At 55.5% G+C, this 24,309-nt stretch overlaps 2 protein-coding genes across 2 annotated transcripts; both read right to left on the bottom strand.

The window, feature by feature from the left end:
* Positions 1-10,476: 10,476 nt before the first annotated feature.
* Positions 10,477-15,659, bottom strand: REXO2 (RNA exonuclease 2). The gene is made up of 7 exons (XM_005494640.4): positions 15,490-15,659; positions 15,303-15,386; positions 14,977-15,054; positions 12,717-12,828; positions 12,081-12,189; positions 11,806-11,859; positions 10,477-10,898 (listed from the first exon to the last, which is right to left on the bottom strand). Exons 1-7 carry the CDS (start codon positions 15,619-15,621, stop codon positions 10,769-10,771), a joined length of 699 nt encoding a protein of 232 aa, XP_005494697.1. The 5' UTR covers positions 15,622-15,659; the 3' UTR covers positions 10,477-10,768.
* Positions 15,660-15,788: 129 nt separating this feature from the next.
* RBM7 (RNA binding motif protein 7) lies at positions 15,789-18,523 on the bottom strand. The gene is made up of 5 exons (XM_074559530.1): positions 18,352-18,523; positions 18,013-18,175; positions 17,397-17,499; positions 17,153-17,219; positions 15,789-16,869 (listed from the first exon to the last, which is right to left on the bottom strand). The coding sequence occupies exons 1-5, from the start codon at positions 18,445-18,447 to the stop codon at positions 16,480-16,482; spliced, it is 819 nt and encodes a 272-aa protein (XP_074415631.1). The 5' UTR covers positions 18,448-18,523; the 3' UTR covers positions 15,789-16,479.
* Between the last annotated feature and the right edge of the window lie 5,786 nt (positions 18,524-24,309).

Here is a 24,309-nt window from a genome sequence, read left to right as displayed (position 1 = left end):
GACCAGTTTGACCTCGTGGTTCGTGCAGACATCTCTGCCTTCGCTGTCTCTTTTCTACCATCTCTGCAGGAATACATCGTCATATTCATTTCCAGGGCAGGAAAAATGAGGAGCAGTGCAAAAATCAATGTTCAGCGAAGGACAGTGACTGGAGGGCTGAGGGGGAGGAGGATGCTGCTCCTGCTTTCTGAAAGGTTATTTTAGCTAAAGACAATGAAAAAGTGCTCCAGGAGAAGAGCAGCTCCTGCAAAGTCCACCTGATCCTCGTGGTGTTTCATAACTCAATTGCAGCAGCGCGTGAACCTCTGCAAGGAATATTATTCTTGTTAGGGTAGTGAGTTCCCATTTCACAGGCTGTGCTGGCAGAGCCTGAAGCCTTGGTGCTGTTGCTGTGACCCAGGCAGAATCCCAGCAGGGCTGTGTTTGCTCTGTCTCTGGGTGCCGTGGAGAGAGCAGGAGACACAACCCAGGCTCAGAGGGATCCCTCTTCCCGAGAATGTCCCAAAGGATTGCCCCTTTGGCATAAGGGCAATGGAAGGAAATCATAGACTCAGAGAACTGTTTGGGTTGTAAATGACCATTAAGATCGAGTCTAACCATTAGCCCAGCACCCCAATGTCCCCACTAACCCTGTTCCCAGCTCCTCTGCCCTTCTCTGGACACACTCCAGCACCACCGTGTCTTTCTTGCTGTGAGAGATCCCAAACTGCCCCCAGCACTCAAGGCATGGCCTCAGCAGGGCTGAGCACACGGTTACAGTCACTGTCCTGCTCCTGATGGCCACAATATTGCTGGCACAAGCCAAAATGCCAATGGCTTCTTGCCCCCTGGGCACATGCTGGCTCATTTTCTGCTATCAACCAACAATGGTCTCATTTGAACTTTACCTACACAATATAAATTTAATAGTTTCCCTGGAATGTGCTGTTCATCTTGTCACAACATGGGGGTGTTTGGGAAGGCTTCAGAGCTGGTTTAATTAGCAAAGTTACTTGGGAGGGCATTTTGCATTATCTCCCTGCTTTTCTCTCTCCTCGTGCTCTGTAATTTATGTCAGTGGCAAGGCGTGAGCTGTGCAGCACACAATAAACAGAGCGGGCTCAAAGCAGCGCTTCAAAGGACGCGGGAGGGAGGGCGCTGGCAGGCAGTTTATGAGCTGTCATCTTCTGTACCACCCCGCAAAAACAAATAAATAACGGAGAGCAGATCTGTCCTGGCCGCGCTGCGGGGTTGTGCCGTGTCCTGTCCCACAGGGCTGAGCCGGGTGGCACCTCTGGACAGATGGGATGTGGCTCGGGGGCACGCTGCCAGGGATGCTCAGAGGAACATTGCTGTGCTGAGCAGTGCCAGGATCCCGAGGGAAAGTTTTCCCCACTGGGCAGTGGCTGTCCTGTTAAGGGCTTCATGTCCTCTGTGCAGCGAAAGCTGCTTGTGCATTCACACTGGAGCCACACAGCAGCTCTGCTGGGGCTTTCCGTCTGTCTTTCTGTCTCTGTCCCAGGAACTCCATACGCCAGTGCCCGTCTGGCTGAAAGCCCAGGGCAGCAACGGGAAGATTTCCACTGCCTTCAGTCTGTCTTGGATCGGATCCAGGGTGGGAGCAGGATTAAGATATCCACTCCCTCCCTGATGGCCTGGACAATGGCCAATGCCAGTGGCGCACTTAGCGTGGCCCCTCCTGCCCAGAGCCATCCTGACTGCTCAGCTCCTCCAAGCCCCACATCCCTCAGAGAAAGCCAAAAGTTGTGCCACAGCTATGCCACAGATGGGCTGTGTGTCTCCGGGCTGAGGACAGACCTTCTTTGGGGCAGGGATCATCCGTGTGTGTTTCCAACACAGCAGTCTGCTCTGAACATAAACAATAACAAGGGACCAGGTTTTTCTGCTGCAATGGTGTGAAAAAAAACCCCAGATTAACTTTCGCACTCCTTTTCTTTCTCTCTCTGCATCTGAGAGCAAGGAACACAATTTATTGCAGTCCTATCAAATTAGAGCTGTAGCTCAGGCTTTCAGTGGTCAATTATGCTCTGCAGAGCAGTGCTGGGTGTGCTGGCAGCGCTTTGTTCCACCAACGCCTCCCCGCAGGGCTGGCCCTGAGCTGCGTGGGCAGGGCACAGAGCGCCCTGAGTGCTGCCAGCACCCCGTCCCACCACGCCGGGGGTCCCTGCTCATCCTCAGGTGTGCCTGCCGTCCAAAGGGAAACACGTCAGGAAAACGGGGGGCGTGAGGCTGCATTCGAGTTTGGCCAGCGGCGTTTTGAGCGCAATTAAATTTTGAGCTGAACCTGTGCCAAGTTCAGTGGGTTCCAGCAGATTTGTTTCTACCAGGGAATGAAATGCACTGGATTGAAAGGGGGAAAAAATGTTCCCACCAAACAATTGAGGCCTTTGCCCCCTGCAGCTCTCCTTTCATGCCCATCAGAGCCTCCAAAGGCTCCCTGGGAGCTGCTCCCCCGCGCCCGCTCCAGCTGCGCTCGCCCCTCGCCGGCTGAAGGCTCTTCCACAGGAGCAGAGCTCAACCCGCTGCTTCTCCAGGGCAAGCTGGCTCCTGTTAGCAAAAGCAGGCTTGGGAAAGGTGATGTTCCTCAGGAAAACGGTTCTGTTTTTGCGCTAACAAAAGCGAGTTGTATTTGAGGAGGATGCGCCTTGGCGAGGCCTCGCTGTCAGTCAGACCCGAGGCACTCAGCACGCTGCGAGCACGCGACCTGCCACCCTGCACCAGTGCCACCCCGTGCTTGTGAGGGGCTGTCACTGCGCTGCTTCCACCCCTCACAAAAAAGGGAATTTAAAAAAAGAAAAAGAAATCCAGGTTCTGAAGGGCATATCTTAAAGATTGCAGAGAGTCATCTAGTTATGTAAAAATAAAGTATGAATTTTAATGTGAGGCATTAACATGAGCTCTTTTAGGAATAACTACAGGACTTCATGATGAACGTATTAGAGCCCTGCTCCAGCACAGGTGCCTGCCAGTCTTCATAAATCAGCTTCAACAAGTTAATTCTTCATAAAGGAAGAGGAATGTGAATTTCAGGGATGGATGAATGGGCACATAATAAAAGAAGGTGCATGACTTAGAGCACAGGTTCTGGCAGGTGGGAAGAGGAGGGCTGTGTCAGGCAACACAGGAGAGGATAAGAGTTTGGGCAGAGGTCTTTTATATCCCAACAAAAGGCAGCAGGTTGCAAAAGTGGCTCTGGCCTATTGCTTCTGTCACGATGGTTCCTGGAGACACCAGGGATGGCTGGGTGCTGTTAGGGTGCCAGGGATGCTCAGTGCCACGCAGAAGGCAGGGCACTGCTGGCCATCTGAAGGCTGCTGTGGTGCAGAGAGCAGGCCCAGGGCGGTGCTGTGGCTCTGTCCTTGGGCAGTGTTTGCCACAGAGCTGCTCTCAGGGAGGAGAGCGCCCGTCCTCCCCGCACGCGGGGATGCTTCTCACACTGAGCCTGTTCAAAAGGTCACTGAGATGTTCCCTGTGAACAGAGCTTGCTGCTGAGCCAGGCTGCTTTTATTTGTTGTTGATTTTATTGATGTTATTGACTTTTCCACGGGGCACTTTGGGGACGTTTGCACGATCGCGTGTGCAGGCGCTGCAAATTGCTTGATGGCACAATGCTTAACTGGCGCTCTACACGGGCGCCAGAGACACATTTTTATTAAGAATCCGTGGTAGCTGTTGCTTTTGTGTTTATGATAAAACGTATAATGCAGTCCTGACTGCTGCTGTCCCGCTGTGGCCACGGGCTAAGGCAGAGTGATGAGGTGTCACACCAGCGCTTCCCAGACAGCAGAGCCAGACCCGCGCTCAGGCTGGCTGCAGCAGCTCCTGCTCTCTGTCAGCATCCCAACAGGGTATGGGACAGCACAGCCAGCCCAGCCCCAGAGCACGGCTGCTGCTGCTGCTGCTGCTGCTGCTGCTGCTGGGCTGCTCCCAAGCTCAGCTCCTGCAGGCAAGGCTGGAACCTTGCAGGGATTTGTGTAATTGCCCGATGGCAGCTCCCAGGGGTGAAGGAGGTCAGGTGCACCTGGAAATTTCAGAGTTTCTAACCCAAGGTCACATTTACCTCAAAGGCTGGACATCTGCTGGTGCTGGACCAGCTGCTCCAGAGCAGTGACGTGTGCCCACCGGGAAGGTGATGGAGTCAGAGGTTTCACTGGGAGGAGAGGGGGATTGAGATACAGACCCTCCTGACTGCAGCCTCTCCCTGAGGCATTCCTTCGTGTCCTTGCTGCCCCTGCCCTCTGCATCCCTGCTGTCCATTTCTCCAGGGCAGCCAGCACTAGGGCATTAAGTGTTTTAACCAGAGCCTTTATAGCTTGAGCTCTGGAAATGTGATGTTAACACAGCTACGCAGACAAACACCATTAATATTTCAACATGTGGGTGAGGACAGGGAGAACATCCTTTCCTCCGTAAATAAAACAGGATCACTTGTTTTCTGCTCCAAGACTTGTCGCCTGCCTGAGACAGTAATATTTTAAAGTTGATTGGATCTTAAAATTGTAAGAGGTCCCCAGTGTCCTGACTTTAGCTGGCATTATCAGCTCAGCCATTGTCTTATGAAGCAATCTCCTCTTGAACCATCCTGTGCTCCCTCATCCTTTAAACACGTGCAGCGGAAGCAGCTCGATTCTCTCTGGCTGGGCTGGATGGAGATGGTGAGGAATGAAGATGAATATCCTCCTGCCTGTGACCTTGGCAGCAGCCAGCCTTGTCCTTGGCACTCAGAGCACCTCCCAAGGTTCCTGTTTGCTTTTCCTCATCCTCCAGGGACAGGTTGACAGTGCTGTCCTTCAGGCTGAAAAACACGTCAGAGGGAAGGGCTGGGGGAGCAGGAGGGAGCCAGGCACATCCTGCAGGGCACGAGCGCCAGGCTGGACCCTGCCCTGGGCAGGGAGGGATGGGGCAGCTCAGTGCCGTGGGCTCTGCTCCTGGGGGAAGCACCAGCACCAAGGAGCACCCGGTCCTGCAGCACCACGGTGAGCAGCAGCCTCCCAATGTCCCAGGGCAGTGTGATGATGTGATTCTCGCTGTCCTGATGGATTGAAACCTGGTCCTGCTGTGGGAAGGACAAAGCTGGGAGTCCTGGGGGAAGGTGAGATGGGAGCCAGGAGCTGCTGTGGTGCTTCAGGCAAGAAAGATGATTTTAGTTTAGAAGAAAGACTTGGGCATTTCCCCACAGCAATTGAAGATTTACACACTGGAGTTGTAAGGATGAATTCTAGAAAATGGGGATACACAGCTCTGGAGGTCAGGAAGAAGAGAAGCAAAGGCATGAGGTGTGCTGAAGAATTGGCTGAGGGAGAGCTGGCAGTGCCATGCCTGCCCAGAGAGAGGGAAATCCTGATGGTCTGTGGCTGGGCAGAGGGACAGGGAAAGGCAAAATGATCCTTAGTGGTTAGGAATGAAAGAAAGACAAATTCAGGCAAGAAATACAGGACAAATTCTTAGCAGCCTGGTCATAAAACATGGGAACAGTTTACCTAGGGATGGCAGTGCAGCTTCCCAGAGTCTTTAAATCAACATCAGATACCACACGATCTCCAGGCAGAGAGCCTCTGCAATCTTCTGAAGGCTTCCTTTGGGCTGCACACCCTCTGCTCTTAATGAGGGTGGGTTTAAAAAATTAAAAATCCTACTAGTTGATTTGCCTTTGCAGTGAATTTCCCCATTGGTTTCCATCTCAGTCCCATGAAACCAGGAGTGTGTGTCTGCTGTTCTTATTTCCAGCTTCAGATAATTCCTCCAAAATGCCCTCTTGTACAAATTGAGCCCAATACGTGTGTGCTGTGGTAGCTAGGAGACTGGCAGGAACAGTGCTCGCCGTGATTATCCAAAGCAGTTGTCATGTTATTCTCATTGCTAATGGTATATAATTATGTATTAAGGCTCTCTCCAGGTAGAGCATCTTGGGGCAATTAGAGCACGGAGCAGAGGGCACGGAAAGGACCTCGAGACAAGTCACTTTGTCCCTCTGGAAAGGGAAATAATTGTCCCAGAACATATTGTTCGCATTTTTGCTGCCTGACATGAAAGCAGATCCATTGCCGTGAGCTGGGACATGGCGTGGTCAGAACCAGCAGAGCAGGATCCTTTCTCCATGGTGGCTGCAGTGCATGCAGCGCTGCTGCTCGGAGCCATGCAGGAGTGCATTCCCCTCCTGTCCCTTCCTTATCACCTTTGCTCTGGCTGGGGGACTCGCCTGTCCCTGGTCTGCCCACCCTGATGACCCAGGCTGGCCCTGTCCAGGCTGTCCTGGGTGAGCCTGGGCTGGGAACAGGATAATCTGTGCCGTGCTGTTCTCCAGGGGCTGTGGGGCTCTGGGTTTGCTCCTGCACCTGCCACGGGGCCCAGCCAGCCTGTCCTCTGCAGGGGCTCACGGCCCAAACACATCATCCCAAACACATCATCCCAAAAACATCATCCCAAAAACATCATCCCAAACACATCATCACAAAAACATCATCCCAACCACATCATCCCAAAATCTGCACTGCAGCCCTGGACACGGACCCGAGGTGGGGGAGAAGGCCGGAGTGACAGCACCAAGTGTGTGCCACCAATCGTGGGGAATAAGAGAGGTGGGACTCTGTGCTGAACATGCCACGAGTCCTGGGCTTGCACAGATTCCTACAGGGTGATACAGCCAGGGCTTCTTGTCCCCCCTGGAAACAAGCACAAACAGTCAAATTCCTGCAGGAAACTCTCCTTCCCCGTGGAAACAAGGGATTATTAGAGAGGTACCTCGTACCCTTCAGACCTCCCTCTGGCTGCTGGAGCAGTGAAAACACTAAGGCTGCCCAAGGGAAGCGCGGGCTCTGTGCAGCATCCCCGCCCCGGCCCGGCTCCATCCCCGCTCCCTCCGCAGCCGCTGCTCCTGCCGCAGCTCCGCTCGCAGCTCCGGTGCTCGGGAGACACCACAAGACCAATGCGGGAACGGCAGCCCAGAACGGGCTGGGGGCGGCTTTGGGTGTTGACCAGCCGCGGGTGGAGTGTCCGAGCCTGCACAGGGGAAGGCAAGGGCACTGCAGATACACCTGGCAATGAACATCCCGCCGCCCCGGGGCTCCTGCGGCAAAAGGCGGCTCCTGTCGGGGCTGCTGGGGAGCGGAGCACAGAACATGGAAGCATGCAACAGGTTGGAGAGGGCTCGTGGGGACATGGAGGGATAGAAACATCCAGAGCCGGCAGTGAGGACAGCAAGGAGCCTTCCACCTGCTGGCCAGCCCTCGGGACACGCTGAGGGCTCGCTGCAGACACCACTGAAGGCATCTCCCCTCCTGAAAGGGCTGGCTCTGCCTGTGTGATGGCACTGGGGATCCAGAGCCACCCTCTCTGTCGTTCTGAGCAGTTTTATTCTGGCTGGCAGGAACAATGGGAACAAACACCACAGAGCGCTGGCTGGCGATGAAAGTTTCTCCGAACCAACAGAGATTTGCTTCAAAGGGGCCTATGAAGAGGTTCCATTTAATTATGAGGCAGAAAGTGCCACATAACTAATATATATGCACACAAATATATACCCATGCATGCAGCCATCCCCCCAAGAGCGGGCACTGCAGAGAGCCAGGCTCATCCTTGGTGCTGCAGCCCTGGCAGCTCATGGACCAGACTCTGCACTGGAGTCACATCGCAGCCAAAGGGACACGAAACCCAGTTTTATTTTTAACTTGGCTGGAGGGAAAGTGGAAGGAATAACTTACAGTGGAAGAAGTAGATGAGGACCCTGGAGATCTCAGCTCAGTTCTTGGCTCTGCTACAAATTCCCCGTGCGACCTTAAGGAGGTCACTTCATCTCTCTGTGCTTCATTTCCCTTCTGCAAAGTTTGGAGAGCGTGATCCTCCCTCCAGCCTTGTCTGTTGGGGCGGGAGCAGACACCAATTTCATTGCCTCGCAAGCACAGGGCAGGAGAGCTCTCTGTCTGGGGAAGGTGCTGGGCAGCTTCCCCAGCTGTGCCCTCACACAGGCTGCGTGGATTTTCAGAACAGAGCTCCCCCAGATTTCCCGGGGAAGGGGTGTTGAGCCTGGTCTTGGGAAAGCAGAGGGATTTGCATCTGTAGCCTGCCCTGAGTGCCAGAGCTGAGGGGTCAGTAGGTGCCGCTTGACTCACCAGATGATTGTTTTCTTTCCCAAAACACGGTGTCTGCTGGGCCCTCTCACACCATTATCCCCCATTTATGCCCCTCAGCTGCAGTTAGGGCTGGGGAATGGCTGTCCCTGGCTGTCACCTCTCCCTCCCTGGCAGCTGAGTGGCAGCCCGTGCCCCGCACAGCTCCAGCAGGGGATGGAACATTGCAGCAGCACCGGCAATTTATGGCCATTTGGATCCCATCCATCAGCGGGGAGCAGACAGAGACACAAATCCCCAATTCCAGAGGGACCCCGTGCCCATGGCCTGGGAGGCCGCGCTCACTCCAGCCCCGCTTTGCCCCTTTCCCTCCCTTTGCTCTGCTCACCCCATTCTGCTCTCTCTGTCCTGCTGGAGGGACAGTCCTGGGTCTGGCTCTGCCCTGTCCCCGTGGGGGCTGTGGCAACTTGTGACAAGTTGTGTTTCACGGGGTAATCTTGCACGTCCTTGTTTTGTCATTTAGGGCACTTAAAGTGTCACAGAGATTTCACTGCCCTAAAAGCTTATCTGTCAGCAGGAGAGAGTTATTCCAGTAAAAGGGTATCATCAGCGGCGGTGGGAGGAAAAAAAGAGACAAAAATCGTGTCTGAAGGTTTTCTATTCCGGGCTCTCTGCAGCGACCTTGAGCTGCTGCGGCTGCACCCGGCGGCGCCCAGGCCAGTGGGCAGCGCTGGCAGCAGGGCCGGGGTGGGCTCAGTGCCCCCAGCACATCCCTGCCATCTCTGGGCAGCCAGCTCTGCCCCAGCACACCGGGGAACGCGGCCTGAGGGTCACTGCCTCATCCCTGCCTTCCCAAGGCAGTGCTGCGTGTGCTGCAGCTCCCAGAGGGCAGAAACTGCTCTGGCCCCTTGTGGTGGAGCCAGCAGCTGTGCCTGGAGCAGGAGGACTTCTCTAAAAAGAGAGAATGGGAGCAGACCACACTGAATGTGGGCAGAAGTGTAGCATGAACTGTTGTTTTTCCTGATTTCTGTGGTTTGCACCCAAACAGTGCAGTGTGGATTGATGGAGAGGTGCAGGGAAGGGCAGAGAAAAGATGGAGGGAGGGATAACTGTCTGCTCTTTTTGCCATCGTGGGAGGCTCAAATGGCTCATGTCTGGAAGGAGTTTCTACACGGGAAACTCTCCGTGCTGGCAGGACTGGAGCTGTGGGGACTCCTGTTCCGAACGGGAGCACAAACCCTGGTGGTGCCGCAGGTTTAATGTGCTGTTAAACACCTCCACAAGCCGTAAAGGGTGGAGCCAAGGGCTCCCGGCACACTCTCTATTTGTCTTTGAGGAATTCTTTTAACCACCCCATCCAAAAAGAGAGTTATTGCCTCCCTGTATCTGGAACCTCCATGCTGAGTGATGCCGAGGAGCTTTCAGAGCATGGAAAGAGCTGCTGTGAGTGCTCCTACAGAAGGGAACGGTGCAAAGCCAGGGGGTTCTTGCTGTTCCTCTCCCCAGCCCCTGCTGCAGGAGAGAACTTTGTTTCCAGCCCAAAATAACACCCGCTTTGGTGGGGTTTATCTGTGCTCTGCCAAGAGCGTGACAAATTTGTACTAAATTGGAACCTCAAACGATGCCAGCACAGAGAACCACGAATGCTATTGCATAACACAGGAGACGAGATAAAAATCCTCCATACGGCACCGTTACTTCAGAAGCAAGAATAAACAATATTTAAAAATGTATAAATGCAGGTGGCATATTTTCCTTAAAAAATGTTTCGAGAAAAACAAAAGCATCTTAACAAGGAATAAAATATGAAAAGCAGAAGTAGGTCAGAAAGAAGTCAAAGGAAGGAAGGAAAGCTAACAACATGGAAATGAAAGACAAAGTGAATTCTGGTGGCACGTGGCTGTGATGTGGGTCTGGGGAGCTGCTGGGACAAGGGTGAACTGTGTGTCCCCAGCTCCAACACATCCCAGCAGCCCCACAGGGAGGCACCCAGGCATCTCTGCAGGTGCTGCCTGTGGTGGATAACCCTGTGCAGGGACGTCCCTCAGCTCTGCCCGGCTCCAAGCCTGCCCAACCTCTCTGGAATTGCCAGCTTACCTGGGAGTTGGTGACAGAGGAGAGAGACATTTCACAGACTCATTTATTTGCCCCATTAACCATTTTAACGGCCTCTCTGCAATAACAATCATTCCCAGGGCTGGCAGAGCAGGTGTTCCAACAATCAGCAGGATTGAGAAGCCCTGGATGGCCGTTATTATTAATGCCCATAATAAAAACATGCCTGGGAGCTGCACGCCCGCGCTCCATTGCACCCTGCGGTTCATGGGCCAGCAGCTCCCGCTCCAGGACAGCCCAAGGGAGCAGCAGCAGCATGGGGAGCACCAAAGAAAGGCTGTCCAAAACCACCATCTTTCAACTGACCTGTTTTATTGTGTCGTGAAAGACTGCACCCAAAAGCAGGTGCAAAGGAGTATCAAACAGCGTGTTTTACCTGGCACATCCGAGCCCGGCGCTGCCGAGGCCCAGCGTGCCCATTCCCCGCTCAAACTGAAAAGCAGCAGCAACTCAGGCTTCTGTCTGCATCGAACAGCTGGTAAGAAACAAGGTAACCCAGGGGGCAGCTTCCCAAGAGACTGGCAAACAAAAGAAAACCAGGAGGCGCATCTAGTGTGTGCTAGGGGCTGCTGTGGCGGGAGGGGAAATCAGCTGGCAGCTTTGTCACTTTCCCCGTTCTCAATCAGTTTCCTTTTCTTCTCATCCGTTTTCCTCTTGAAGATGTGGTCTCTGTAGAACTGGAGTTCTTTGATGCTTTCCCTGATGTCATCAAGTGCTCTGAAAGAGAATTAAGGAGGGTTTCAAAGAGCCTGGGTACATCTCCAGCTATGCCCACATCCTAATGCCGCTGAAAACTTCCAGGCTGCAGGAAACCAAACTGATGCACAGGAAGGTGCATCTGTCAGACATGAAAATAACACTCATTGTCTCAGGAAGCAATAAAAGTCCAGGGGTGCCAAGGTGGCAGGGAGTAACCCACAGCTGATTAGTTTATGTCAGCCTGGGACGCAGCTGCTGGAAACCAGCAGGGTCTGCAGCATTGGCTGTCAGACACAATTCCACCCGAGGGAAGAGCCAGGGCTCCAGAGCTGCCCAGCTCCAGCCAGGGCACGCTCAGGGCTCAGCTCCCTGCAGCTCCCCATCAACCACGGCTTCAGCCAGGACCCCTGTGACAGCCAGCCCTCCTCCTCCTCCTGTGTGTGCACCAGAGCCTCCCTCCTGCCCAGCACGGGAACATCACAGCAGAGCCACAGAGGCTCCCTGGCTCCTTCCTGCCACCTCTCTGGCACATCCCAAGCTCAGGAAATAGGCAGGAGCAGGACTCTCAGCCCCCATTCGCAGTTCTCAAATGTTTGTGTTTCTGTGACCACCTCTGCCCTAAAAAAGGGCAGAAAACCCCCATCAAGTGACTGTTTGCATGGTTAACAAACATGCACTTTGAAGAGCAGAGTGAATCAGAAGGGCTGAGGAAACTTCTGGTTCTCTGGATTTTAATAATCCCTTTCCCTACGCTATCTAGGCTTTGGACAGGAGAAATCAAACATCTGACAGGATGCAGAAGCCATCTCCACCTGCACCAGCCCCAGGATGCTGGAATTCACAGGGAGCCCCATATCCTGCTCAGGAAGAGCAGAGTTCTCTGCAGGACAAGCCCTGCTGTCAGAGACAGAGGCACAGAGCTCACCTGTGAGAAGCAGCCTTCTTTGGTGCAAACTCGTATTCCTCTGGATACCAGCGCCTGCGAGCAGAAAAACTGCCACTTAGAAAGAAAACTGGGACCCAAAGGCATGCCTGGTGGCTGCTGTGGGTTTGTTACACTTGGTGAAGGAACCTTGGTTTCACTGACACCCAGAGAAGCCACGGCCCTGCCAGTTCCCCTGCTTGATCTGCAGAGCCCCAGCAGCACAAATGGGCACCCCAGGGGTACCTCTCAAACCACTTAACTGGGGGAACATTTACCTGCAAAGCTCCTTGACAGTGCTCACATCAATGATCCTGTAATGAAGGTGCCTCATGAACTGTGGCATGTATTTGTCAAGGAATTTCTTATCTGCATGAACAGAGTTACCTACAAAGACACAAACAAGATGTTTCTTCAAACAGAAGAAAGCAGAGCAACATGGAAACGAGCGGCAGGCGGAGCGAGCTGGGAGAGATCACAGGGGAAGAAAAGCCATTCACAAGCAGCTCATTTATCCCATTTTCTAGCAAATATGATTGTAAAGGTTTGTCAGATTTTCATTGCAGGATCACATGGGGTTTAACACTAATACCTCTAGTAATTCCTCTGTTACTACTCCCACAATTTGTGTCACGCAGATAAATATCACAGAATTGTGCCAGCATTGGGTTTTTTGCCAAGTGAAAGTGGCCATTGGTATTAATTCCACTCAGCACCTGTCCCAAGATCATATATGAAATATATTAAATATATGAAATTCTGGGTAGCAGGACACCTGGAAGATCCTTATTCAGCCTTTGGCTGCACAGCCAGGGAGGAACAGAGCCCAGAAGAGGAGCCCATGCCTGCCCCACGTGCCAGGGGTGCTGGGAGTGCAGGATGGATGGATGATGTGCAGACAGAAGGCGCCTCACCTGCGAGAGGACAGAGCCCTGGGGGTGTCTGCTGCCGCACGAAGGACAGGAACTCGTACTCTGCCTGCTGCAGCGAGATTTTACTCTCCTTCACCGCCTTAGTAAGGCCAGACTGCAAAAGAGAGCCAAGCCATAAATCAGAAACACCCTGTCACAGACACTGCCAGGAACGCTCCAGTTCCCAGGTAAATGTTTAACTCTGCAGTGAAAGGTCAGCCCTTGGAGCGCTGCTGGTCCCCCAGGTGCCTCCTGAACTCTGCATCTCAGCTCCCTGGGGCACCCCCAGCCTCTGCTCTCCCCAGGGACCTCCTGCTTGGGAAGGAAAACCAAGGCAGGTAAATAGTGCTGACAGCACTGACCTTCCTGTGTGGTTTGGGTCTTTTTCCTTCCCTTTTTTGGATTCCTTTGCTCAGAGCTCTTTCCAGTTACCAAGATGTGAGGCGTTGTTGAACCACCTGCACATCCTCGAGCCAGCAGAGCGCTGCATCCCTGCACATCCCTGCTCCAGGAGAGGCACTCACCTCCCCAGCAGGGAGCAGCAGCTACCAGTGAACACAAATAAACAGGATCCTGCCTTCAGGCTTCATCAAGATTCCTATAAATCAGAAAAGTTCCTCCCTGGTTTTTTTTTTTTCAATAGCTAAATGTCAAATCCTCTCCAAGTGTTCTCAGTGATTTATTTCCATCTGGCTACGCTATATATTTCCACGACTGTGCAGCAAAAATCTACTTGACAGATCCAAGTGGTGGTTAAAAAATTCATTATGTGGCAGCATTTTCATCTATATTCTAATTGCTTCTCTTCTCTTAGTCAATTAAAAATAAGTAGCTCCTCAGGAGCAGCAAGGACGCATGCTTCCATCTCCAATTCACTCCTGAGCCGAGGCTGAGCTGGAATCCTCGACTGGGGCAGGGAGAAGCACCCATCACAGTAAATTAATATTCATTTCTCAAACTCTTGCTAATTCTTCCCAGGGAGAGCAAGATGCCGAAGGGGGAGGAGAGGGGGGTTATGGATGTCTTAAAACTTCAGCCCTTAATTGAAAACTAACTTGAATTTCAATTCATCATCAGGGACTGGAAAATCCATTTGCTCTCTTGCTGCTGGCAAAGAGGAACCTTTCTTTGGTGGCCCAAAGAACTAAAAATAATCTCTTGCTGCAAAAGTGAAGCTTTCAGTTAAAAAATCCACAAGGCCTACAGGGCTGAGGGGACAGGCAAAGGCCTGGAGTCCTGTAAACACGCACCAGAGTCCACAGGGAGAAATCTGCCTTTGACTGGCTCTGGACTGTTCTGCACCAATCCTGCACCTGTTCTTATTCGGGCATTCAAGCTGCACCTCCCCCTTCCCCACTGGGATTATTCTGAATTATTTTATGCAAGACTTCATCAGGAGGAGCTGTCAGAACTTGAAACCAGCCCAGCCTGCACCAGGGCTCCCACAGAGGCAGGAGGTGGCCAGCAGCTCTGTGAGAGGACCAAGGAACCAAACCCCAATTGTCCCACTGGGAGAAAGGAGGCTGAGCCCCTGCCTTGGGAGATGTGAGCCAGAGGCACATCCCTGAGTGACAGATGCTGTTCTGTCCCCCTGCCTGCTCCAGCCCTCCCAGGGGAGCTCACTGCTGCTGCTCTGCTGATGCTTCCAGCTCCCAGACCAGGGAGCAGCTTCCAGCACTCTTCCAACTTATCAGAAACCAGGCTGCAAAGCACAGGCTGCTTCAGGCAAGCTGGAAGCTGCAGGCTAAGGATCCCTGAGAGCAGTCTGAACCCTGCCACAGATGACTCGTGAGACCTTGGGCAAAACACTCCACACAGGCTCCTCAATACAAAATAAGAGAGACACTGTCTCCTGTCTTTGAACCCCTCTGTGTGGCTGCGAACTGCTCAGCACAGGAATTGTCCCTGCTCAGGCAGCTGTACTGCCGCTGATCTCTCAGAATTAATCGCTCAGAATTACACGTGCTGCAGATGATCACTCAGGATTTACACGTCCTGCAGCCGAACTCTCAGAATTACACGTCCTGCATCTGATCTCTCAGCATTACTCATCCTGCAGCTCATCTCTCAGCATTACTCGCGCTGCAGCCAAACTCTCAGCATTACTTGTCCTGCAGCTCATCTCTCAGCATTTCTCGTGCTGCAGCCAAACTCTCAGCATTACACATCCTGCAGCTCATCTCTCAGCATTTCTCGTGCTGCAGCTCATCTCTCGGAATCACCCGTCGCTCCCACGGCGGCCGAGGCCGAGCAGGGTTTTTACCTTCCCGTGATGCTCCTTGCACCACTCGGACATGCTCTCCAGCAGCTCGTCGGGCTGGTTGATGATCAGGTTCGGGCCCTGGCGGGGAAGGGAAGCACAAGGTAATGGCACAAGAAGTTTAGGAGCCCGTGGAAGTTGGGTGCCGAGCGCAGGCGGAGGCGGGCAGTGCCGGCTGCAGGCACACCGCGCACCGTGACGCAGCCCCGCGCTCCGGTGCGCTCCACGCTCCCGGTGCCAGCGGCGATCCCGGCGCGGCCGGAGCCGGGACCCCGGCGTTACTTTGCTCCAGCATCGCCGGGACTGCCCGCGGGGCCCGCGCGGCTCACCTCGGCCAGCACGTTGAGGTCGCAGTCGGTGATCAGACACGCCATCTCCAGGATCTGGTCCTTCTCCACGTCCAGGCCCGTCATCTGCCAGGGGCGAACGGCAGCGTCAGCGCGGCCGGGGCCCGCGCCCCCCGTCCCGTCCGCTGCTTCCCCGCGCCCCCCGCCGCCCCGCGCCGCCGCCCCGCACCTCCAGGTCCACCCAGACCATGCGCTGCCCCATGTCGCCGCCGGCCATGGCCGCCGCCCTCCGCCGGCCCCGCCACAACCGCCCGGCGCAGATCCGCAGGCGGCCCAGGCCGGCGCGGCCGCCGCCCAGCATCGCCGCCGCACTACAGCTCCCGGCGACCCCCGCGCTGCCGGCTACGCTCCATAGGGGTGGAGGCGCCGCAAGGGCTGCTGGGAGATGTAGTCCGCGATGGCCGGGGGCACTCCTGCCGTTACCGGTGCCACGGAGCAGCTCCGCTGCCCCGGCCTCAAAGGCGGAGGTTCACCCAGGGGCTTTCCCCAGGGAGACTTTTAATGTTCTTCAAAACAATACTGTATTTTAAATGGACAACAGGGAATGGGTTCATATTGAGAGTAGGTTTGGATTACATATTAGGAAAAGATTCTTTACTGTGAGAGTGCTTAGGAACTTTAACAAGTTACACATAGAAATTGTGGATGCTCCATCACTGGATGCGTTCAAGGCCAGGCTGGATGGGGCTCTGAGCAGCCTGGCTGGTGAAAGGTGTCCCTGCCTCTGGCAGGGGGTTGGAGTGAGGTGATCTTTAATGTACCTACCAACCCAGACCAAAATGTGATTCTGTGACTGTATAAAAAACAACATGAGGAATGTTACAGATGTTAGGCAGCATCTGTCCCACCTCAACTCTGCTTAAAATGCCAGACCCTTCCATCTGACACAGATGTTCCTTTCTCCTAAAAAAATACTAACAGCATTTATCTGTGACACAGCGTCAGCGTGGCGGTTTCTTCATGGCTTCCTTACCCGGTGAAAAGCCCTGAAGTGTGCGTTAACACATTTAATACTGAGACCGGAGTTTGGCAGGACTGCACTGCTGGTATTTTTACAAACACTAAAAGGTGACTTCACTGGGGGAGTTTCTGGGGGGAGGGGGGTTTTATACACGTTCTCAGTGAGAAACAGGTCACGTTTGCTTCGCCCTCGAGTCCCTCAGTGGCGCGACGAGTGCCACTTGGCCTCTCTGTAGCTGTCCCTGCGGTGCTCGTAGCTCCAGCCGTCACGGTGCCTGTCCTCGTAGTGCTCCTCGCGGCCCCGGTAGTGGTGCTCGCCCTCGTGGCCCCTCTCCTCGAAGCCGTACTCGTCGCGCTTGCCGCGCCCGTACTCGGGGCCGCCGTCCCCGAAGCGCTCGCGGCCGAAGTGGCGCCCGTCGGGGCCGTAGGGGTGGGCGCCCAGGCGGGCCTTGCGCGGCCCCTCCAGGCGCCGCGGCCCCGGGGAGCCGGGCAGGCCGTGGAACGAGTGCGGGTAGCCGGGAGGGGCAAAGCCGGACTGCTCCCCGTACTTGCCCCCGAACTGGGGCTGCTGCCGGGCCGCGCTGTTCATCTGGAGGGGAAACACGGACAGGGGGCTCGGTCTGGGATGCTCACTGCCTGGGGAAGTGCCTGAACCAAACCCCGGGCTGGCCTCCAACCCACAGTGCTCACACCAGAACCTTTACACTGCTCAGAGCCTCCTCCAACCCACACTGCTCACACCAGACCCTTACATCACCCAGAGCCCTCCCAGCTGGCCCCCTCTGTGCCAGGAGCTTCACATCATCTGCAAGAGCCATTCCAGCCCTCCAGCAGTGTATTCCCACCAGCTGTGCCCGTGAGCGTGCACGTACCACCGCTTGTCTCTGCAGGCTCGATGGGTACCCCAGTGCGCCCATGCCATCTGGAACTCTCTCATACCTGCAAAGAAAACACAGCAGCAGTGTCAGCCTTAAACACACAACAGGGCATCTGCATCCCCCTGGTGCTCCCTCCACGGGAAGGAAACACCAAACTGCCCTTGGAAGTAGCCAGGAACACAGTGAACCATGCAATGTCTGCCTCCACTGCACACTCCTGTGCTGGCCACACTCGTACCTGCTGCAGTTGGATGCTGGATGAGGCATCCCAGGAAGGCTGGTGCCAGGAGCTCCGAGCTGGGAACAGGATGGATTGATATCCTGGGCTGCATGACTGCTCCCTGCGGAGAGACAAATAATTCAGGAGACCCACAAATACCAGTTAAGGAAATGAGGTGTGAAGTGAACTTGCAGAAAATCAACACATTTTGAATTGGCTCTCAAGTTTTGTCAGTGATCTGCAAAAGCACGTGGTCCAGTTACCAAAACAAAGCACTGCAATCTTAGTTCCCACCAAAAAGGGCAGAGATATTGTAACCAATGTGCCTCATTTAACCACTATCAGATGCGATTTCTGCTGCTCGTGTGATAATTTAGAGCAGATCTTGGAGGTGCTGCAGGAATTACCAATAAAAACCCATAGAGAAGGCTCGGTCAAGGGGTTACACTGGCCATGAGGGACAGAAGGTCTCTGGTCGAAGCACCGGGACAGGAGGATGTGAGGGAAGCAGAGCTGGCAGGTGAGGGACCCCTTGGTGAGAGGCTCCTGCAATTTACCCGTGACTGCTGCAGGCTACGGCAGCTGACAGCAGTGCACGGTCCCCCATGACACCTGGTGAAGTTGTCTCCGGTACCTGATCGGAACTGGATGCGCATGGGCCGCCCGTACAGCTTGATCCCGTTGAGCAGCCGCAGCCCGTACGGCACCGACTCCTCGTGCTTGAAATTGACGAAGGCGAACTGCTTGGGCCGTCCATCCCGGTCCTTCGGGATCTTCACGGTGATCACGGGCCCTGCCTGGCACCGGGGGCGAAGGCGTTAGGCAAACACCGGGAGGCAGCGGCCGCCGCCGCGCACGTGCGCCCCGCCGAGCCCTGTCCCGCGGCGGCCGCCGTAGCCCCGCCGGCCATGGCGGCCGCGGCCCCCCCGCCGCGCCCTCCCCCGGTACACGCAGCGCGGGCGCCGGGCGGTACCTGGTGGAAGAGCTCGAAGATGAGCTCCTCGGTGACTTTGGGGTCCAGGTTCCCCACGAAGAGCGTCCGGTTCGCCTCGGCTGCCGCTGCCCCCATGGCCGCCCCGGGATCTGAGCGCGCGCCCCCAGCCGCTGCTCCCCCCCCTGCCCCGCGCGGCGCTTCGCGTGACGTTACCGTCACGTGCGTGGGGGGCACCGCCCCTTCCGGCAGGGGCGGGGCCACGGGAACGGGGCGGGGAACGGGGCGGGGAACGGGGCGGGGAACGGGGCGGGGAACGGGGCAACAGGAACGGGATAATGGGAACAGGAACGGGGGAACGGGAACAGGGGAACGGGAGCAGGGCAATGGCAGCGGGAACGGGGCCATGGCAGCACCGGTTCGGCGGCTGCTGTGGGCGCAGGACCCGGGCGGGATGGGCCCCGGGAATCCCTTGTAATTAACGAATAATAAGCAATGAGCCCCGCTTGCCGCGGGACAGTCGTTGATGCTGCACGTGCGGCTGCCCCGCTGTCGCGACAGCGCGTCCCGGTCACGAGCTGCGCCCCGGTCCCGCCCGGCCGCCCGTGCCGGGGTTTGTCGGGTTAGTCTCCCCGTTATGGCACGCTGCCGTTGAACGGAACGGTGTGATCGGCCGGGAAACGCCGGGATGCGGGCTAAACCCGCGGATGGGTTTGCGGAGCGGGGCAGAGCCCGGGGGGTTGCGGTGGGACGCGGTAACCCGGCGGCTCCTCCCGGTGCTCCTCCCGGGCTCGGTCCCCTGGAGCCGCCGGGCTGTGCCCGCACGGCCTTCCCGGGGATTTCACTTCTCCAAGGACTCCGGGAGGCAGCCTCGGCTCTCCCCAGGCGCTGCAGCCCCCTGGGCATCCCAGAAGATGCTGGATGTGAAACGGGCGTTCTCCATCTGGAAACATTTTGAGAGGGGCAGTTGAGCCTTCATTTTTCATTAGATCCCCTCGCGTTGCAGCAGATCCGATTTCCTTGTTAATTGGGTGCTGTTCATTTTCTCCACTTCATTACTCACCGCCGCACCTAGAATTTATATCCATTTGGTTTAATCGCGTTTGCCTGGTTAAATTCCAAACAGTCACTCGTTCAGAAAGGGAATTATTACCTCGCTTTGCCAGGACTTCCACTTTGCCTTAATTTCCCTGGAGCCCCGTTTACCTCGCTCTGCCCGTTTTCCCTGCCTGGGTCCCCTCGGGCCTGGCTGGGGGCAGGTGATGCCCGTGCCATCATGGCTCCTTCCACGTGCCATCGTGACCATCCTGGCCATTGTGGCTCATTCCACATGCCATCCTGCCCATCCTAACCATCCTGGCTCGTTCCATGTGCCATTGTGGCCATCGTGGCCATTGTGGCCATCGTGGCTCATTCCACGTGCCACGGCCCTGGCCAGAGGCAGGAAGGAGCTGATGGGCTCAGGCATTGCCTGGAACGGCCTCTCCCAGCCCAGGCTTGAAAAATACCCAGTGAGAGAACAGGAGCCCCATCAGGTGCTTCAGAGACGCTCCTGGAGTCCTGGTGTGCTTGTTTGTGCCACTGTTTTGTGCCCTTTTTGCACTTCAGAGGAGCAAAGTGCAAAACCAGAAAACTTTTGCTTTGGGAGGAAAAGCCCATTCTTTGGCTGCCTGTTTTCACTCTTAATGAGCAGGCATTTGGAAATATTGCTGAGATTTCATCTAACTCACTTGCCAGTTTCAACTATATAGAAGATGGGGGTGGTGTACTTATTCCGGGAGTTTGGAGGTTTTTTTGCTTCACCTTCCTCAGTTTCTCCTGCTTCTCAGCCCACCTCTCCCTGGCAAGAAAATGCAAAAGTGAATAGATGAAGACTCGTTCTGTGGATATGTAGCATCTGTGCCTGCGGGCTCCTGCCTGTGCCTGGCTGGTGAGGGCAGTAGGACACCAGCCTCACTGTCCCCTTCCAGCTCACAGGCATACTTCACCACTGGCTCCCAGTGGAAGACTCCTGCTTTCCACTCCCAGCTCCCGGCAGTTCTGCTCGGTGTAGTCCGAGGTGATGATCTCCTGGGAGTGCTCACAAGCAGGAGCTGGTGCATGGTGGGACCCCAGCTTTTCCCCACAGTAATCGCTCCGGAGCCGCCCGGAGGGGACGGGGACAGGGACGGGGACGGGGACAGGGACAGGGACAGGGACAGGGACCGGCGGGCGCCGCTCCTCGCCATCCCCGCCGCACAGAGGCAGCAGAGCCCCGCGCTTCAGCACGGCGCGTCCCGCAGCATCTCGTCCTCCTCCCACTCGCCCAGCTGGAGCCGAAATGATCAAACGGTTTTAGGCTCATTACCGGCTCCAAATCTGTGTAATTGGCCTTTGCTTTTTTAAGGATCCACCGTTAGAAGTGAGCAGAGGAGCTGCGGCACCATCGCCAAACGAGCGAGCGGTGTGAGTGTGGATCCAAGGTGTGTTTGCTTTACAAACGCCCTCACCGAGTCAGGCCTGCCGCTGCCAAACCCTCTGCTGAGCATATCAGGCGGAAAAAGGAACTCAGCTAGAAAGATGAACGTGGCAAAGAGGTGGCAGAGACACCTTCCACTGTCCCAGGCTGCCCCAAGCCCCATCCAGCCTGGCCTTGGGCATTGCCAGGGATCCAGGGGCAGCCACAGCCTCTCTGGGCACTCTGTGCCAGGGCCTGCCACCCTCACAGGGAAGGATTTTTTCCTAATACTTGATCTACTCTGTCAGTGTAAAGCCTTTGTCTCATGTCCTGTCACAGGCTGTAAATAGCAGAAACTCTAAACAGGCTCCCTTCAGGCACTAGAAGGCCACGATTAGGTCAGCCCAAAGAGGCACCCCCGAGCTCATGGCAGTGCCCAGAATGGCTCTGAGGCTGCAGCTTCCCATCCCCATGAGAGCCTGGCTCCAGACATCTGATTTCCATTTTCCCCCCGTACTCCTATTTCAATCAAAGTGTGTGATTAGGGCTGCACGAGCTCCATTGTCATCTCCACCTAAGTGCTGCTCTGATGGGTGGAAACAGCATCTCAGTGTTTACAGGAGCAATGCATGGCTCTGCTTTCCTGGATCTCGCACAAAATCTGCCACTGCAGGCAGGGACAAGCACACACACACGAGCAGCGCCTGCAGAAGGCTGGGGAGGGAGGAGGGGAGCCCTCCCAGCCTGTGGGGGAGCACCTTGGCCTGGTCCCCTCGCCTGTGCAGCTCCTGGGAGGTTACAAAGGGCACAGGGAGCTGGAGGGGGGTGTTTTGGTGTTTGCAGCACCTCAAGGCTTTGGATGAGGCTGTACATGGTCTCTGCATGGGCACAGCCCCTGTTGGTGTCCCTGAGGAGGTTTGGGAGCAGCCAGCTCGTGCAGTGGAGCACTGGCCTGGGGACATGCTGTGGTAAGGATGGGTGTCCTTTGAGTGGGTGCTGGTGCTTTTGTGGGGGTTGGTGGAAGGTGGCTGGTTGTTTCAGTTGTTGCAGAAAACATTTTGAGATTTCCCCTGTAATTCTGAGGTCAGAAATGTTGTGCTTCAAGGTTCCTGCCAGAGTCAGGACAATCCACCCACTGCTGTGCCCTTTCCTCCCAAAGGGACGTTTGGCCGAGTCTCTGTTGCATGGGCATCAATGGAATCTTAGTTAAGGGATGAGTAATTAACACCTGGCCGTGGTGCTGGCCCTGCCCAGGCCTGGCTGCCCAGAGGCTCTGCCCACAGAGGCAGCGGGAGCAGCCCAGTGCCAGGAACAAAAGGCATCTCCTCTCCGCGTGCTGTAGAGGATCCCAAACAAAAGGTTCCCGTTCCCTGCGCCCCTCTCCCTGCTTCTCACTCTCCTTTCTGTGCTCCCACTCTTCAACAGGGATTTAAGCCCTTCTTTTCTCTGGGCTGCAACAAGAAAGTAGCAATTAACTGTTATAAGGCTGTTTTATAGTCCTGTGCAAACCCTTTCCATCCACTCTGCTTTAAATGGGTACATCTTTTATTCCCAGTTTTCGGGAGTGTAAAACTTTACAGCGTTTGCTGCAAACCTTCATACTTTGCTTTGCAGTTTATTGCTCCCTCTGCGGATATATCTCACTCATAAATATGGCTTCCAGCTCCCAGCACTTGACTAGGAGCTGCAGTGCCTCGGAGTCGTTCCATTAATGGGACTTTGCCTGCATATCGCGGTGTGATTCATCCCAAACCTCTGTCTCTCCTCTGCCCAAAGGTGCAGAGCTCTGTAGAGGAGCCCTGGCAGCAGCAGGTCGCTCAGCCAGGGCATTCCAGCCCCAGCTGCACATCCCTGTGGCTCTGGGGGGTGTGGAAGGGGCTGTGGAGAGCTCAGGGTGAGCTGGGCTGGCTTTGGGCACTGCCGTTGTGGAGCCTTGGAGCCAAGGCTGTCCTGGGTGCAGAGTTTCCTCTCCTATGGGTTGTTTGCAGGGTAATTGTAAACAACTTTCTTTACCTATGGTTTGCATGGAGTCTCTCTGCTCTCCCTGTTCTAAGAGCCAAAAAATAAAGAAGTCAGATGTTGAGGCTCCTGTGGGTTTAGGTCTGACCTGGCTGTGTTGTTTCTAACCATAGTTTTTATTTCTGTGGGTACATTGAGGAGCTCTTTTACCCTACTGCCCATTTTCTGGAACACTTTGGAGAAGTGCTGTGCTTGACACAGGCTCAGGTGTCCATGGCCAGAGCCAGTCAGGCTTGTGGACACCAACGCCAGTGCCTTTGTTCTTTGGCAGAGCAGGGCTCTGTGTGCTGCTGGTCCTGCATGGCTCTGGGAAGGGGGACAGGGCAAGCAGGGCTCTGTGTGCTGCATGGCTCTGGGAGGGGGACAGGGCAAGCAGGGCTCTGTGTGCTGCATGGCTCTGGGAAGGGGACACCGCTGCAGTGCTGGTGGCCCTAAGGGAGGAGTGGGGGCTCCTGCTGCAGCCCCCAGCCAGCTGCCCTTATTCTGGGGCTGTCCTGACACAAAGGAATGGGAAAGGTGTGGGATATTGAGTGCAGCTTTCAGACCCTACATGGTAATTTCCTTGCATTACAGCGATGGCAGCTTCAAAACCGCCCTCCTCCCGTCCCTTTAACAGAACAGAAAAGCGTTCAGGGCCGGTTTGTTTGAGTCCAGAATGGCAGTGATTACAGCTGCGTGGTGCATTTGGGGTAAATGCAGGGACACCAGGGTGGGAGTGACCCCTGCTGAAAGGGTGACTCGGGCTGGGGGCTGCTGTTTGTCCCTCCTGTGTGTGCCCTGCCCGTCACCAAAGCGGGGTGCTTTGTCTCATCCCTTTGAGCACCAGCACTGCACTAAAGCTGCTTTTCCAGGGAAGAAGGAGAGCTATTGATAAAAGCCTGGCTGCCAGTGCCCATCCCCAGAGGCAGGCCGGGTGCCCCCCAGCCCCGGGCTGCAGCAGGGCAGGGCGGGCACACGCTGGCAGCCCGCGCTGGCGGATGCTTTATGGGACCATTTGCCAGTACCTGCTCCAAATGTCAGAGCCAGGCAGGGGAACAGGTGGGCTCTGTGCGTCTCTGGGGCCCCACTAATTCACAGGCAATAAATTAATGACAGGAACAGGGACAAAGTCCTATTCTGGGTGCAGGTGAGTGAGCAATTCCCTTCTGGCAGGCGGAGGGAGGGAGACCTGCCGCTGTCAGGCTGCCTTTGATTGTGTTGTCTGAGCCAGCCTTAAAGGTAGCCCGTGCTCCAGACCAGCTTTGCTCCTGCTCGGGGCTCTGGAGGCAGTGGCAAGTCTCGCTTAAAATAACCTCTGCTAATTACCTGAGGCTGCCTCTTTGAACCGCAGGCTGTCGCTTACATCATCCCACAAAGGAGCCGAAGGTTCCCTTTGGTCCCAGAGGGATGGGAGGTGTTCAGAGCTGATGGCATCAGGCCCTCAGGAACGGGTGTGAACTGCGGGCACCCACACAGACCCGGGGCTGGTGCCAGGCTGGCAGGAGTGGGGCGTGCCCAGCTCCCTGCCGGTGCTCACCCCTGTCCCACCGGCCTCCAGGAGGGAG

Source organism: Zonotrichia albicollis, chromosome 27 (assembly GCF_047830755.1).
Source record: "Zonotrichia albicollis isolate bZonAlb1 chromosome 27, bZonAlb1.hap1, whole genome shotgun sequence".
NCBI lineage: Eukaryota > Metazoa > Chordata > Aves > Passeriformes > Passerellidae > Zonotrichia > Zonotrichia albicollis.
Note: the sequence above shows the minus strand (reverse complement) of the source record. Positions and strands in the feature narration are given on the sequence as shown.

Excerpts from the sequence above, each read along its gene's own strand:
- REXO2 (XM_005494640.4), bottom strand. The coding sequence starts at position 15,621 with ATGCTGGGCGGCGGCCGCGCCGGCCTGGGCCGCCTGCGGATCTGCGCC. Across the intron at positions 12,829-14,976 it reads GCAAGGAGCATCACGGGAAG|TCTGGCCTTACTAAGGCGGT; the intron begins GTAAAAACCCTG and ends TCTCTTTTGCAG. Across the intron at positions 10,899-11,805 it reads AAGAAGGCTGCTTCTCACAG|AGCACTTGATGACATCAGGG; the intron begins GTGAGCTCTGTG and ends ATTCTCTTTCAG.
- RBM7 (XM_074559530.1), bottom strand. The coding sequence starts at position 18,447 with ATGGGGGCAGCGGCAGCCGAGGCGAACCGGACGCTCTTCGTGGGGAAC. Across the intron at positions 17,500-18,012 it reads GCGCATCCAGTTCCGATCAG|GGAGCAGTCATGCAGCCCAG; the intron begins GTACCGGAGACA and ends GTCTCTCCGCAG. Across the intron at positions 16,870-17,152 it reads GCCTGCAGAGACAAGCGGTG|ATGAACAGCGCGGCCCGGCA; the intron begins GTACGTGCACGC and ends TTTCCCCTCCAG.